Source organism: Gymnoscopelus braueri (genome assembly GCF_963280865.1).
Source record: "Gymnoscopelus braueri genome assembly, chromosome: 20".
In the NCBI taxonomy this organism is placed as follows: Eukaryota; Metazoa; Chordata; class Actinopteri; order Myctophiformes; family Myctophidae; genus Gymnoscopelus; species Gymnoscopelus braueri.
The window spans coordinates 38,576,791-38,592,132 of record NC_137622.1 but is presented as its reverse complement, the minus strand read 5'-3'; the positions used below and the strand labels follow the sequence as shown (position 1 = coordinate 38,592,132).

General features: G+C 40.5%; 1 protein-coding gene across 1 annotated transcript in view; it reads left to right on the top strand.

Annotated features, from left to right (window-relative positions):
* Nucleotides 1-10,835, top strand: part of snx25 (sorting nexin 25) — a 45,555-nt gene extending 34,720 nt beyond the window's left edge. The window contains exons 13-21 of the mRNA XM_080416433.1: nucleotides 55-195; nucleotides 1,354-1,467; nucleotides 2,418-2,495; nucleotides 2,807-2,890; nucleotides 3,514-3,631; nucleotides 4,355-4,421; nucleotides 5,144-5,325; nucleotides 7,049-7,149; nucleotides 8,266-10,835. Coding sequence (XP_080272559.1) covers nucleotides 55-195; nucleotides 1,354-1,467; nucleotides 2,418-2,495; nucleotides 2,807-2,890; nucleotides 3,514-3,631; nucleotides 4,355-4,421; nucleotides 5,144-5,325; nucleotides 7,049-7,149; nucleotides 8,266-8,337 — 957 coding nt within the window. The 3' untranslated portion in view covers nucleotides 8,338-10,835. The remainder of the gene's footprint in view (nucleotides 1-54; nucleotides 196-1,353; nucleotides 1,468-2,417; nucleotides 2,496-2,806; nucleotides 2,891-3,513; nucleotides 3,632-4,354; nucleotides 4,422-5,143; nucleotides 5,326-7,048; nucleotides 7,150-8,265) is intronic.
* The last annotated feature ends 4,507 nt before the right edge of the window (nucleotides 10,836-15,342 follow it).

Below are 15,342 nucleotides of genomic sequence, written 5' to 3'. Positions count from 1 at the left end.
TTAAAAACTGTAACTGTGTGTTTGTGTGAACGTGTACCCTTTGTGTTGCTGCAGGCTACAGAGGAGGGCGGTGAGACGGTGGCGTGTTACAGTGTGTGTGTGAGCCTGTCGGAGGCAGAGGAGTCGGCCAACAGTCGATGGAGCGTCCACAGGAAACTGACAGAGTTCCACATCCTGCACCGCAAACTCACCGAGGTAACCAACCACCGGCACCACCAAACCTACAATTATTTGACAGATTACATTATAAAACATACATTAACCACCTGCCCTATTTTATGCTATTTGAAAATAGCAGATCTACAAGCTCACAATGCATCGCATCGTGAGCTTGTAGATCGGCTATTTTCAAACATTTTAGTACGTTTACTTTTGGCACTTTAAGTACATTTTGATACTAATACTTTTGTACTTTTACTCAAGTACATTTTTAATTCCGAAGGGCACGGTGGCACAGTCGGTAGCGCTGTCGCCTCACAGCTAGAAGGGCCTGGGTTCGATTCCCGTCGGGGACGCTGTGGGCGCTGAGGGCGTGTCTTCTCCTCCGCGTCATCACTGCCCATACCCTAGGTGGGGTTGGCGAAAGGGCCTACTCTGTGTGGAGTTTGCATGTTCTCCCCGTGTCTCCTAGGGTAGTTAATACCCTCACAAAAACATGTGGTAATCCTGGTTGCTATAACACCTCCCCCATGACAGCCGGGGCGCCTGATGGAGGGGAAAGGAACTGGTTGGAATAACGTGTTCCTTCCACACGCTACGTCCTACCGGGGAAACTCCCCCCTGTCAGGTGACAAGAAGGTCAGTTGGCTCTCATGCATTGAAGGAGGCATGAGCTCGGCCCTGGCCTCCCTAGGCTGGTGAGGGGAGTTTAGCGCCCAGGATCACTTAGAAAATTGGCACCGGGTGAAAAATAAGGGTTACAAAATTGCGGGATAAAAAAATGTATATAAAAATGAATGAATTCCGGACTTTTGCTTGTAACAGAGTACTTCTACAAGCGAGCCCCCCATTTCACACCCTGCACTGTAAACTCTGAAGAGTAAACAAGCCCTCCTTTGCACACACTGGAACAGCAGAGTAGTGATGCATTGTAATCCAACAATTACAACAACAAGACTCTTATGAACATTTTCACGAAAGAAAAAACGTATTAAAACAAAACTATACAATACAAAACAGAAGTTTTTTTTTTGATGGCTTTATTGAAGATGACACATCATTGGCTTCTTGCTTTCTCTGCCACTCTTTCTCTGTCTGTCTGTCTGTCTCTCTCTCTCATTCTCTGTCTCTGTCTCTGTGTCTCTCTCTCTGTCATTCTCTCTCTCTCTGTGTCTCTCTCTCTTTCTCTCTCAGTGTTTTCCGTCATTGAAGAAGCTCCAGTTACCGTCTCTCAGTAAGCTGCCGTTCAAATCCATCGACCAGAAATTCCTGGAGAAGAGCAAAACTCAGCTCAACGCCTTTCTTCAGGTGAAAACACACATTGCTCTGCAATTTGAATATCTCTTACGTGTTACATTTCATCATAGTGATTAACAAGAGTAGACAAGGGAAACAGCACTTGAACAAACTGCATGCATACTCCATACTAATTCTGCTTCATTTCAACATGTAAACCTACACTTAAAACTACACTGCTATTACTGGGAGCTATTCTAACAGCACTAATAACCTGGACCACATGAAGCCTAGCGTCCTTATTCTGGGGGTGAACAGTCGCCGAAAATAGCTGCTCTACTTGTAGAACGGCTATTTTCTCAGAAGAGATTTGTTTTAGAGGGGGACAAAGAAGGGGGGCTTTGTATAGACCCCTGCGGGACTCCGGACAATGAATTGCATAGGGTTTAAGTCGTTAAGCCAGACCAGAAAAGCACAAAACACAGCTCAGTGTCCAGGCCACTTTCTCATATTGACACCTGCTGACAGCCTGTAAAATGTGTGTGTGTTTGTGTACAGTACAGTAGGCACACACACACACACACACACACACACACACACACACACACACACACACACACACACACACACACACACACACACACACACACACACACACACACACACACACACACACACACCCACACACGCATGCATACACAAAAGGCATGGCTCCTTTGTATTCAGTATTGATCAACCAAGTAATAATTGGACACAGTTCTCACGTTACAACTCAATCGAGGTTCAGGTTGTGGTGAGCGTTAGGATTATACATTTCGAGATTAGGTTTAGTTAGGCGTTAGGGTTAGAGTTCTCCCTATTTTATACTTAGTTGTGCGGCGATGTCGCACACGAAAAATTGTCGAGCTTGTAGATCTTCTCAGTTTTCGGCTAATGTTTGGCTATTACTCTGCCATTTTCAGCTATTTCACCCTAACCCTAACCCTAAAAGTTTAGTAACTCAAAACTGTGTGTGTGTGTAGCGTCTGTTGACAGATGAGCGGTTGTGCCAGTCCGAGGCTCTCTATGCGTTCCTCAGTCCTTCCCCAGAGCATCTCAAGGTAAGAACTTCCAAGTCCGGTGGTTCTCAAATCAATCAATCAACCACAGCCGTCATACGTGAGTTAATATCACGATTACATGCTTGTGTATGTGTGCATGTCAGTGCCTGCAACAAGGTTCTCTTTCTGGTAGCGGAAACTGGTGAATGTATTTAGTTATTCAGTATGTGACATAATATGGCCCTCATGTCCCTCTTGAAGGTAATGGTGAATGTATTTAGTGATGCAGTAAATGACATAATATGGCCCCCTTGTCCTTCTTGAAGCAGTATGTGTCGTGACATAATATGGCCCCCATGTCCCTCTTGAAGGTAATGACCATTCAGAAGAAATCCTCCTTCTCTCTGGCTTCCTTCTTGGAGAGGCTGCCCGGGGACTTCTTCTCACACACCGAGGTACGCACGCACGCACGCACGCACGCACGCACGCACGCACGCACGCACGCACTTTTACTTTACTGGAGTATTTCCCATTTACAATACTTTTACTTCTACTCCACCACATCTCAGAGGCAAATATTGTACTTTTACTCCACTATAATGTTTTTAAAACTTAGTTACTTAGTTACTAGTTACTTTTTAGATTTAAATTATTATATTAAAAAACATACATTAACCACTTTAGCCCTATTTTATACCTAGGCTATTTGAAAATAGCCGATCTACAAGCTCACAACGCACCGCGATGCGACACGTTGTAAGCTTGTAGATCTGCTATTTTCAACTTTTGGTACTTTAGGTATTTTCATGCCAATACTTTTGTACTTTTACTCAAGTAGCATTCTGAACACGGGCCTTTTAATTGTAACCGAGTATTTGCTACTTTTACTTAAGTCAAATATCTGAGCATCTTCTGCCACAACTGGTATTGATCAAACAAGTAATTCTCATGTTACAACTCTATCGAATTTTCCGGGAGCTCGGCATAAATACGTTTGTGTGTGTGTGCGTGTGTGCGTGTGTGCGCGTGCTCGCGTGTGCGTGTGTGTGTGTGTGTGTGTGTGTGTGTGTGCGCTCAGGAGGAGACGGAGGATGACAGTGACCTGTCAGACTACGGTGATGAGGCTGATGGGAGGAGGGACGCTCTGGCTGAGCCTTGCTTCATGCTGATAGGAGAGATCTTTGAGCTCAGAGGCAGTAAGGACACAGGACACACTGATCATCTGTAATATAGCAGAAAACCTCTTATCTCCATATTATAACTCTGTGTGTGTTTTTCGTGAAAAGGAACAGTTTTTGGACATATGAGGTTTCCACCCGACAGAGACAATATACCTTAACACCCATTCAATCGGGGGACGCATCTGTGTTACTTTAGATTTCTTTGGCTATTCAAAAATAGCAGATATACAAGCTCTGTGCCGCGCTATGAGCTTGTAGATCTGCTATTTTTTGAAAAATCATGATTTTGAATATATATATTTGGAGATTCTACAAATGTCCTCCAAATCCTAACATTTTTTTTTTTTTGCTTTAATCAGTGGTTCTCAAACTTTTTCATGTCAAGGACCCTAAAGACATTTGAGCGTGGACCCCCATCTCAAAATATTTAGTTCCAGGGACCAGGGTCCCCCAGAAGCAAAGATTTGAGTTACAAATGCTCTCTTAAAAAATATGTATATTCAAAGATTTGCACAAATTAGCTCATATGAGCTTGCATATCTGCTATTTTTGAATAGCCAAAGTATAAAATAATGGTTAAAGTGGTTACACGGATGCGTTCCCGGTTTTAATGGGTTTAGTTAAAGTAAAACACAGGAGGTAATTGATGGAATCGTCAGCGTAAAAACAAAGAATGGATAGTTGTTGCCCTCCTGTAGCTCTGTCTTTCCTCATGACTCTCTCTGTGTTCCTCCTCAGTGTTCAAGTGGGTGAGGAAGACCCTTATTGCACTAGTCCAGGTCACGTTTGGACGCACTATCAACAAGTAAGTGGCTTCATCCCAGACATGTTTTTATTTTAATTATTTTTTTCTGTCCATCTCTACTCTCACTTTCTTTCTTGTCAAAACAAAGCAAGAGATGAGGAAGAGAAAAAAAAAACACACAAATATAAATACTAAACCGATATGAATCTCTGAGGTGTGGTTTTTAATTCAGACAGATGATATCAATCTCTGCGGTACCGTATGGTTTTAAACCGACTGCAGCCGAGCGAAAACAAACGGCGGCCATTAAAACTTTGTCCGCCGTTTTCTCCACTGTTTTAAAACTTTTAAAAACTCTCAAACTTCTTTATTGTGGCACGGAATTTACTTTTAAGATATTTTGGGGATAGCATTTAGTTGTTTAACTTCATATATGTGGTAAATTAATCATGACGGAGCCTATTTAAAAAATAAAAATTCAGAGAACCGGCAGGGGCGGGCGCAGTGACACTCGTGTATCCGAATAAAGCAACCTATTTTCGGCATGGCCCTTTCAAATGTCCCCTTGCGTCACGTTGCTCTGTGGTGGTGGTGGTGGAACAAACTGCTGATTGGCTGAAGGGGTTGTCAGTCAACGGTATTACACCCGCCCACAGCCAAATAGCCAAATAGGAGTTCATGCCAGACCCACTCCTGAAATCAAATGGAAATGAGATTTCCGGAGGGGGGGGGTTTACCAGGCTAGATATCAATCTCTGTGGCATGTTTTTTTTTAATTCCAGACAGATCCGAGACACAGTGAACTGGATCTTCTCTGAGCAGATGTTAGTCTGTTACATCAACTTGTTCCGCGACACGTTCTGGCCCAACGGGAAGCTGGCGCCGCACCTCAACGTGCGGACAGACTCCGAACGCAGCGAGACCAAGGAGAGAGCCCAGCAGAAGCTGCTGGACAACATCCCAGGTAAAACCTAATGTCTTCTTAAAGGGCAAGACCACTTTGGTAGAGGTTTGGGTTGTGTAGTTACCTTGCCATAATGTAACTCCAAAGGTGGGCAAGAAATCACAAATAATTGCTCCATCGATTAGAAATTGATAATTCAAAATATGCTCCTCATTGACTTACATTGTACGGTAAAACAGCTCTCAAAGTCACTCCTTTAGCACATAAATGAACCCAAACATAGCTGATTCAGACAATATAGAACATCACCAAATTAACCCAGTAGTTTTTTTTTTTAAATAAAAATTTCAACTTCCTGTTGATTTTACTATTTGAAGATCTGGATCTGGAACCGCGGATCCAGTCCAGGTTTTCTACTTATTAAAAATGGCAAAATCAACAGGAAGTTGACATTTTTATATAAAAAAAAACAGGTTTGGTGATGTTCTATATTGTCTGAATCAACTTTGTTTGCGTTCGTTTATGTGCTAAAAGAGTGACTTTGAGAGCTGTTTTACCGTACAATGTGAGTCAATGAGGAGCATATTTTGAATTATCAATTTCTAATCAATGGAGCAATTATTTTTTATTTCTTGCCCACCTTTGGAGTTACATCATGGCAAGATAAATACACAACCCAAACCTCTACCAAAGTGGTCTTGCCCTTTAACCCATTAAGATCGGGAATGCATCTGTCATTTTTTATTTTATTTCTTTGGCTATTAAAAAATAGCAGATATACAAGCTCATAGCGCGGCACCGAGTGCCGCATCGAGTGCCGCGCTATGAGCTTGTAGATCTGCAATTTTTTTTATCGTGAAAATTTGCGCACATCTTCAAAATATGTTGTTCCAGGGACCCCCAGGAGCAAAGATTTGAGTTAAAAAATGTTCACTTTAAAATGAAGCAAAATCGTTATAATTTGGGCCTTCATTATAATATTTTATAAACACGAATTCAATCATACATACAGTATTGCATACATATTATTGTAGTGGTCAAGTAACGGGTTCCAATTTCCAAATGGACCCTTTACGGGCTCATGTGGTTAAATTTGTACCGTCTCAGAGTTACAGAATGGATGTTTCCTATAACGGAGATGGGTGTTTAACACAATTTCCCCCCCTGTACTGAATTCAAATGTACTGTTATAATGCGTTTCCTTTGCATTTTTTGATTTCTTTGGCTATTCAAAAATATAATAATATAATATATTAAAAAAAATATAATAATTCAAAAACATTATTTTGTGCAAATATTTGAATATATATATATTTTTAAAGGGAATATTTGTAACTCAAATCTTTGCTTCTGGGGATCCCTGGAACAAAATATTTTGAGATGGGGGTCGGCGGCAAAATATATATCATTTTGGGGGTCCTTGACATGAAAAGGTTTGAGTACCACTGACATTACAGCAACATTCGTTTTTCAGAAAACTGTTAGGATTTAGAAGACATTTATCCCCCAGAAGCAAAGATTTGAGTTACAAATGTTTGCTTTAAAAAAAAAATATATATATATATATTCAAAGATGTGCACAGATTTTCACGATTTTTCTAAAATAGCAGATCTACAAGCTCGTAGCGCGGCCCTCTCGGTGCCACGCTATGAGCTTGTATATCTGCTTATTTTGAATTGCCAAAGAGATCTTAAGCAAACACTGAATTGCCTTGTCGATTGTCATGACCTTTGACCACCTCTTTTCCCATCCTTCCATTGATGATGTCATCTGTGACGTCAGAGGCCCTGGCAAATCTGGTTGGCCAGCAGAATGCCCGCTACGGGATCATCAAGATCTTCAACGCCCTGCAAGAGGCTAGTGCCAACAAACACCTTCTCTATGTAAGACATACTAGCAGCAACACAGTAAAACAGAACGCATCTGTGTCATTTTAGATTTATTTGGCTATTGAAAAATAGCAGATATACAAGCTCGTAGTGCGGCACCGAGTGCAGCGCTACGAGCTTGTAGATCTTCTATTAATTTATTTTTAATCGTGAAAATGTATGCAAATCTTTCAATATGTATTTTAATGGGTTAAATAAAAGGATCCCTGGCCAATAAGCCTACATAGATGGTGTCTGTGCAGCAACAGTGACACCCGCTGGTCAAATAAAGTACAAATACAGGCATAACAAGCATTTTTATTTCCACTCTTGAACCAGTGGTTCTCAAACTTTTTCATGTCAAGGACCCCCAAAATGATATGTATTTGGCCGCGGACCCCCATCAACAAATATTTTGTTCCAGGGACCCCCCAGAAGCAAAGATTTTAGTTAAAAATGTTCCCTTTATATATTCAAAGATTTGAAAGAAAATCATGATTTTTAAGAAAAAAGATCTACAAGTGCCGCTCTATTGTATATTTGCTATTTTTGAATAGCCAAACTATAAAATATGGATAAAGGGGTTACAATAATTGTTGTTGTGCATCGTAACGTGTTGCACTGCAACTCTTGTAGATTTTTTGTTGCCATGTCTGTCTCTGGGTGAGTTGGTTGCAAGCATTGGTTGAACTGCCCAGCATCAACTTAGACTGTTTAGAGTTATTGTTCTTTCTTTTCAACCTGGTATCCAATCCAGTGAATTTAATACATAGGACCACAATGGAAACGAGCCCTCAGGGCTTTTTGTGTTATCCTTTTAGCATCATTGTATAACTGTATATCTGTTCTTTTTGCAAACCGTTAATAAAGTATCCAATCAATCAATCAATCAATCAATCAATCAATCAATCAATCAATCAATCCATTCCCCTCTCCTCTCCTCTCCCTCTCCCTCTCCCTCTTCCTCTTCCTCTTCCTCCTCCTTTCCTCTTCCTCTCCTCTCCCTCTCCCTCTCCCTCTCCCTCCTCCTTTCCTCTTCCTCTCCTCTCCTCTCCTCTCCTCTCCTCTCCTCTTCCTCTTCCTCTTCCTCTTCCTCTTCCTCTCCTCTTCCTCTTCCTCTCCTCTCCTCAGGTACTGATGGAGATGTTTCTGAAGGAGCTGTGTCCTGAGCTCAACATGGAGGTGGAGAACCTAAACATCTGAACACGTTTCCGGTGATACCAGACATTCTGCCAGCCACGTGTTTTCCAGGCCTTTCTATAGTCAGACCAACCACAAGCTGCCAAACGAGACTGGACTGCCTGTCCCCCCCCGGAGCGATCTATCGGCAGAACTTTGCTGTGAACTGACGGACGGACGGACGGACGGACGGGCCGGTCTTCTTGACACAGAAAGAGCAAATCATGAAGTTGAACGGGTCGCAGAGTTGTGCTCTTTCCTCGGCAAAATTAGCAGATCTACAGCTTGTATATCTGCTATTTTTGAAAAAAAAAAGGAAATTTGTGCAAATCTCGGAATATATATATATTTTTAAAGCAAACATTTGTAACTCAAATCTTTGCTTCTGGGGATTCTACAAATCTCTTCTAAATCCTAACAGTTTTTTTAAAAAACGTATGTTGTTGTATCAGTGGTTCTCAAACTTTTTCATTTCAAGGACCCCCGCAATTATATGTATTTGGCCGCGGACCCCCATCTGAAAATATTTTGTTCCAGGGACCCCCCCAGAAGCAAAGATTTGAGTCAAAAATGTTCCTTTCGACAAATATATTCAAATATTTGCACAACCTGTGTTAGGCAAACGGACAAGAGAGCATGTCTGTGCCAAAAAGAAGAAAAATAGAGCCAGCATCCATCCAGTAACAGAAAATTATGTTGTTGTCGTTTTCTTTTTTAAGATTATTATTATCATTATAATCTTTTGATTCTCATGTCTGCTATATTGTTGACGGTAACGGTAAGAGAGTGACAGGAAAGGCGGTAAAGAGGCAGGGCTCGGGTTCGAGCCCGGACTAGACTAGCTGCAGGAAGGAAGGACCACAGCCTTTTATTTATGTGGTATGTATGCACTCATGACCAGGGTGAGCCACTAGGGGGAGCGCCCCCGAAACGTATGTTATCCAACATAATCATCATGATTTCGGCGATCCAATCGTTTTGTTTTTTCTGTGTTAAATTATGGGTACCACGAAGATCCCTTCTTACGTATGCCTCAGCGTAAAGCCTGAGATATACTTAGTTGCGCACAGGTGCCAGAAGAATTGCTGATCTACAAGATCAACGCGGCACACGGGCGACACAATGTGAACTTGTGGATCGGATATTTATGGTTAGTGACACAGGATGCGCAACCAAGTATATAACATAATATATTTTGTTCTGGTATCAATGCACGGGTCTTCAAACTAAAAGTGTTGGGCCTACAATGGACAGCGGTTCCACCAGACCTGCTTTTTCCAAACAGTATTCCGTGTCTACATCATGGAATCTCTCTATCAGCTGGGACTGGGTGGTGAAGTAGACCCCGATCATGGAACCTCTATGGTGGCTGTAAACCCTGATCAAGTCTTATCATCTTCCTGGGGGTCAGTTGCACCGCCTCACACTAAGTTCAAACTTAGCCTAGTTATAGCTTAACCCATTCGATCCGGGGACGCATCTCTGTCATTTTTAGATTTCTTTGGCTATTCAAAAATAGCAGATCTACAAGCTCACAGCGCGGCACCGAGTGCCGCGCTATGAGCTTGTAGATCTGCTATTTTTTGAAAAATCGTGAAAATGTGTGCAAAACTTTTAATATATATATAACTCAAATCTTTGCTTCTTGGGGTCCCCGGAAGAAAAATATGTTACAAATGTTTTTAAAAAATTGTATAAAATATATATTTAAAGATTTGCACAAATGTTCCAAGATTTTAAAAAAAAGATCTATAAGCTCATAGCGCGGCACTCGGTGCGGCGCTATGAGCTTGTAGATCTGCTATTTTTGAATAGCCAAATAAATCTAAAAATGACACGGATTCTTTCCCTAAATGTTTTTTAAAAAAAGCCATTTAAGCTATAACTATAGGCTTAAGTTTGAACTTAGTGTGAGGTGGTGCAACTGGCCCCCTGTCTGCAGATCCTTGTTGTGAAATGCAGCCGGAGCTGAAGCTGTTCAGTGGAACCGTCTTCAACAACAGCCAGGACCTTGTACGCAGTGCAGACCTCTCTCCACATTCCTCCAACGAACGCACACAACCTGAGCAACAGCACCCATGTTCTGTGATCGTTGTAAAAAAAAAAAAAAAAAAAAAAGTAGTACACCCCAAAAAAAATGACTTATTTTCTATCAATGACACACCCCATGAAGCCTTGAATTCATAGAGATTTTTTTTTCTTTTCGCATTCCTTAGCCAATAATTTGATGACCGGCAGAGTCGACTCAAGGAGTTGGACCTACTGACCGATGAACCGGTCATCAAATTATTGGCTCAGGAATGCGACAAAAACTAAAGATTCTCCGTGAAATTCAAGGCTTCATGGGCTGTGTAATTAATAGAAAATAAGTCATTTTTGGGGTGAACTACTCCTTTAACTGTGCAATATGTCGTCATGTAAAAGTCATTGTGACAATTTTATTTGTGATTATTATTGATAGATTTTTATTTTTACCAAAAACTATTGTTTAGAGAGCGTTTATATAAGCAATAAATTGCAACAAAAAAAAAGAAAAGATTGGTCCTGATTGGTTGCTGTGATGTGCCGGTGGCAAGCTGCCATAGTAACTCAGATTGTGGCAGTGGTGGACAGTAACTAAGTACATTTACTTCAGTACTGTACATTTGTGGAGTATTTGTTTTTGTCTTTTGCTAGCTGTTGACTTTCACTCTGCTACATTTTAAATAGAAATATTGTACTTTTGACTCCACTATACATTTCTATGAAGGGATCGAAACTTACAAACATATATTACGAATTAACCACTTAAGCCCTATTTCAAATATAGTGAAAATAGCCGATCTATAAGCTCACAATGCATTGCAGCACGACACGTTTTGAGGTTGTATATATGCTATTTTGAAAATTTCTGACATTTTCTGACTATTTCTGAAAAGGTAGTTAGTAACCTGTACTTTTGAATACTTGAATATACTTTGTCTACCACTGGATTTTGGTGGGTTGTGAATTTATGACCAACAGGCAGGAAATCGCGGAAGGAGGAAAACCGAACAGCCGGGTGATTTGATGGAAACACACACTTTAGCTGTCCAGTCTCTTGACAGGCACGTGAAAGGACATAAAAAGCTCTTGAGAGGAAAATGCATTGCATTAAGTGACATTAAAAAAGCATTCATAGTTTTGAGCTTTACTAGAGTAGATTAGTGCAGTGGTTCTCCCAACTTTTTTTCATGTCAAGAAAATGTATATTCATTCGGCCGCGAACAACAAGATTTAAATTTTTTTTTTCAAGATGTTTAGAATACAGTCTTTGTATTATCTGGTTAAAATGGTTAAACAGATTCTGATGCTTTATTTACACATTTTGCTGGGGACCCCCTGGAACCCACTCAGGTAGGAGGAGGGGGCCAAACACCCGAGTTTCCCCGATTATTTAGAATGAGTTGGATGACCACAATGAATAATATGGCCTCAAGACGAATACATTCATATGACATCACAAACAGCTAAGAATTGGGAGGGTAAGATAGTAGTAGTTGGTAGCTATACATCTCTGCTGTTGGCCAGTAAACCAGCTACGTCCAAAATATAAACTTTTCAGGAAAACAAAAAACATGTTTTTAAAACAACTCAATAAGTTGGTATGTTGTTGACTTTATATGTTTGTCAGATACTTGCATTTTTATCCTTTTTTTTTTTTTTAATCCTTTATCCTTTATTTTCTATCCTTTATACTTATATTATCATCACTTTACCCAAATCCAGCTCAAGTGGAGTTAGGAGGAAGTTCTTGACCAGTTAATGTGGAGATAGTTATGTCCATCATGGATTACAATGATGAAGTCTGAGTTGGAGTTAGGAGGCTTAGTCAGAAGTGCTTTTTAATACCTTTCATTTGTTCAATATTCGTAAAACCCACACACAGACATAAAGGGAAAACTGGAAATACTCCAGTAAAGTAAAAAAAACGTTTTTTTCTACACCTGTATAGCTAGTGTCCTGTAAGTCCATATGGGCTGGGCTTCCTTTGGAAGCATGACACTTTAATAAAGAAAAAATCAATCAATCATATATTACTTGAGTAAATGTACTTTACACCACTGTGTGGCCGGGGCACACTATTGACGCGCGTGTGTGTGTGTGTGCGCGCGCGCGTGCGCGCGTGCGTGTGTGTAATTAATCACACCTGTGAAGCTTGAGCTCCATGTGCTCAACAAACGAAGTTATGTTCAGTCCAGCAATCATCTCAGTCTTGTTGGGTAGGATCAACAAGCTAGCAGCAGTTAATTATTGGGTGAGTAGGCCTACACACACATGCAGCACCACAACTTTCTGGGGTTTTCAACCTTTTCAGGCCAGGGACCCCCAAACTGATGGGGTGATGGAGCAGGGACCCCCTACCTCGTAGGGTAGGGGGTAGGCCACCACATATATCGTATATTTATGTATAAAATTGTGTTTTATATGTATAAACATGAACAAATGGTTGCCTGGAGCCTGCGCCTACCCACAGGTTGTCCCAGTAGGTGTGCAAAATACCTTTTCTTTCTCTACAAAATATGTATACCATGTTATTGTGCATTCAATACTAAGCTATTCAAATATGTCATGTTATGTTTAAAGACATATTGACATTTTTGGAGAAAAAAAAAACAAAGTTTTTAAACTTTATTTTTTTATCAAACAATTTCGTGGACCCCCTGCAGTACCTCCGCGGACCCCCTAGGGGTTGCAGACCCCCTGTTGAAGACCTCTAATTAACAATGTGTCCCTGTCTGGCAACTTTTTTTTGTTTTTTTTACAAAACATTATATTGTTCTTATTCTGATCATAATACTGAATGTCTGTCTCCAGGTTTTCTTCAGAATATATGACACTTATTTACTACAACACTATGGCATATTAGGAGTCCCAACTAGTAGTGGTTCTCAAATGTTTTATGTGCATGGACCCCCTCAACTCTGAGAGTGTACAAATGGAACCAAATGGACCCTTACGGGTCCATTTGGTTCCATTTGTACACTCTCAGAGTTACAGACCTGTTATGGTAATTTAAGGCTAGCTCTTTCTTTCTGGTAATATTCTTGTCCACTCTTTTTGTATGTCCAAAATTTTAATTTTGACCAAAGTGTCCACCAGAAGCCAGCGTGGCGATGACCCCTGGTCATCTACCTGTTCAGCTGATCATTTAATTGCTGTAGAAACAAGTCACTGACGTTGGTATAGTCGCATAATTTAGCCATGAAACTTTTGTGTGGAAAAGTGACTGAAGTCTGACACAATCCATCTTTTCATGGCTTACATGCATAGGCAGGCTGCACATATCAAGCAAGTGGACTTGCTTGTGGAACTACACTACCACCTGCTGTAGGTTTTATGCAACCATGAGCTTGTAGATCTGCTATTTTCGAAAAATCGTGAAAATGTGTGCAAATCTTTGAATATATATATATATATATATATATATATATAACTCAAATCTTTGCTTCTGGGGGTCCCTGGAAGAAAAATATATTACAAATGTTTTAAAAAATTGTATAAATATATATTTGAAGATTTGCACAAATGTTCACGATTTTTCTAAAAAAATAGCAGGTCTATAAGCTCATAGTGCTTATAGATCTGCTATTTTTGAATAGCCAAAAAAAAAATGGCATGATTTTAAAACAACTCAATAAGTTGGTATGGTGAAGTTGGTATAGATGGGTTTCCCGTTTGTAAACATGAGAGGATGATGCGCGCGCAGTGGAGGGAAGAGCCTGTAGAGGGCGCTATTACCCGCAGCAGCTCTGGCCATGGTACATTGATAAAATAAATGGTCTTCACCGGGTTTAATGAAAGTAGATTAAATGATGCAGTTTGTAATATCTTCTTTACTCAATAAAAATGATTTGTCGGAAGTTGGATCTGTCTGTATATAATAGCAGCATTATGCCTATTATGCCTATAATAGCAGCATTATATCTAAATCCCGAAAATAACAATAGAGTGAATGGCACTTCCGGGTCGTTCTACCTCCCGCATGCGCAGATTGCACACTCTGCTCTGTGATGACGTCGCGCGGAAACCCATCTATACATTGTCAGATACTTGCATTTTTGTCTTTTTTTTATCCTTTTTTTTAAAAATCCTTTAAACCAGGGGTCTTCAACAGGGGGTCCGGGACCCCTAGGGGGTCCTCAGAGCTACTATAGGGGGTCTGCCAAATCTTTGTGTGATATGATGTAGTTTTTTTACATTAACCACTTGAACCCTAGAATTCCTTTTCTGAGGGGGACATTAGCCGAAAGCGCGAGGCGTTGAGAGCTTGTAGATCGGCTATTTTTGGCAAAGAGACTATAGGTGTAGAGGGGAAAAATAGCAGACTAAGTAAAAGAAAAACTTTAATCTGAAACAATTTTATACAATATAGAGTAGGGGGTCCCTGCTTCATCTCTCTCTCAGCTAGGGGGTCCTTGGCCTGAAAACGTTGAAGACCCCTGCTTTAAACTTATTTTATCATCACTTTACCCAAATCCAGCTCAAGTGGAGTTAGGAGGACGTTTTTGACCAGTTAATGTGGAGATAGTTATGTCCATCATGGATTAGAATGATGGAAGTCAAGACGGCAAAAAAACCTGAGTTGGCGCTATGAACTACAAGCTCATAGCTTGTAGATCTGCTATTTTTTGAAGAAATCGTGAAAATGTGTGCAAATCTTTGAATATATATTCTTTTAAAGCAAACACTAACTCAAATCTTTGCTTCTGGGGGTCCCTGGAACAAAATATTTTGAGATGGGGGTCCGCGGCCAAATTCATATCATTTTGGGGGTCCTTGACATGAAAAAGTTTGAAAACCTCTGAATACAACATTGTTGAAGTCTGAAGATACTGATTGTCTGTTTACTGTGCATGCATTTTATAATAAATGCATTTATAAATACAGGGTGTTATATTCAGATATCTTATATTAATCTTATAGTAGCCTCGATCTCCAGGCTTTTATTGCTTAGTTTTGCTTAAAAATAAAAGCCTGGCCCAGCGGGTCGGTGTACTCGGTATGAGG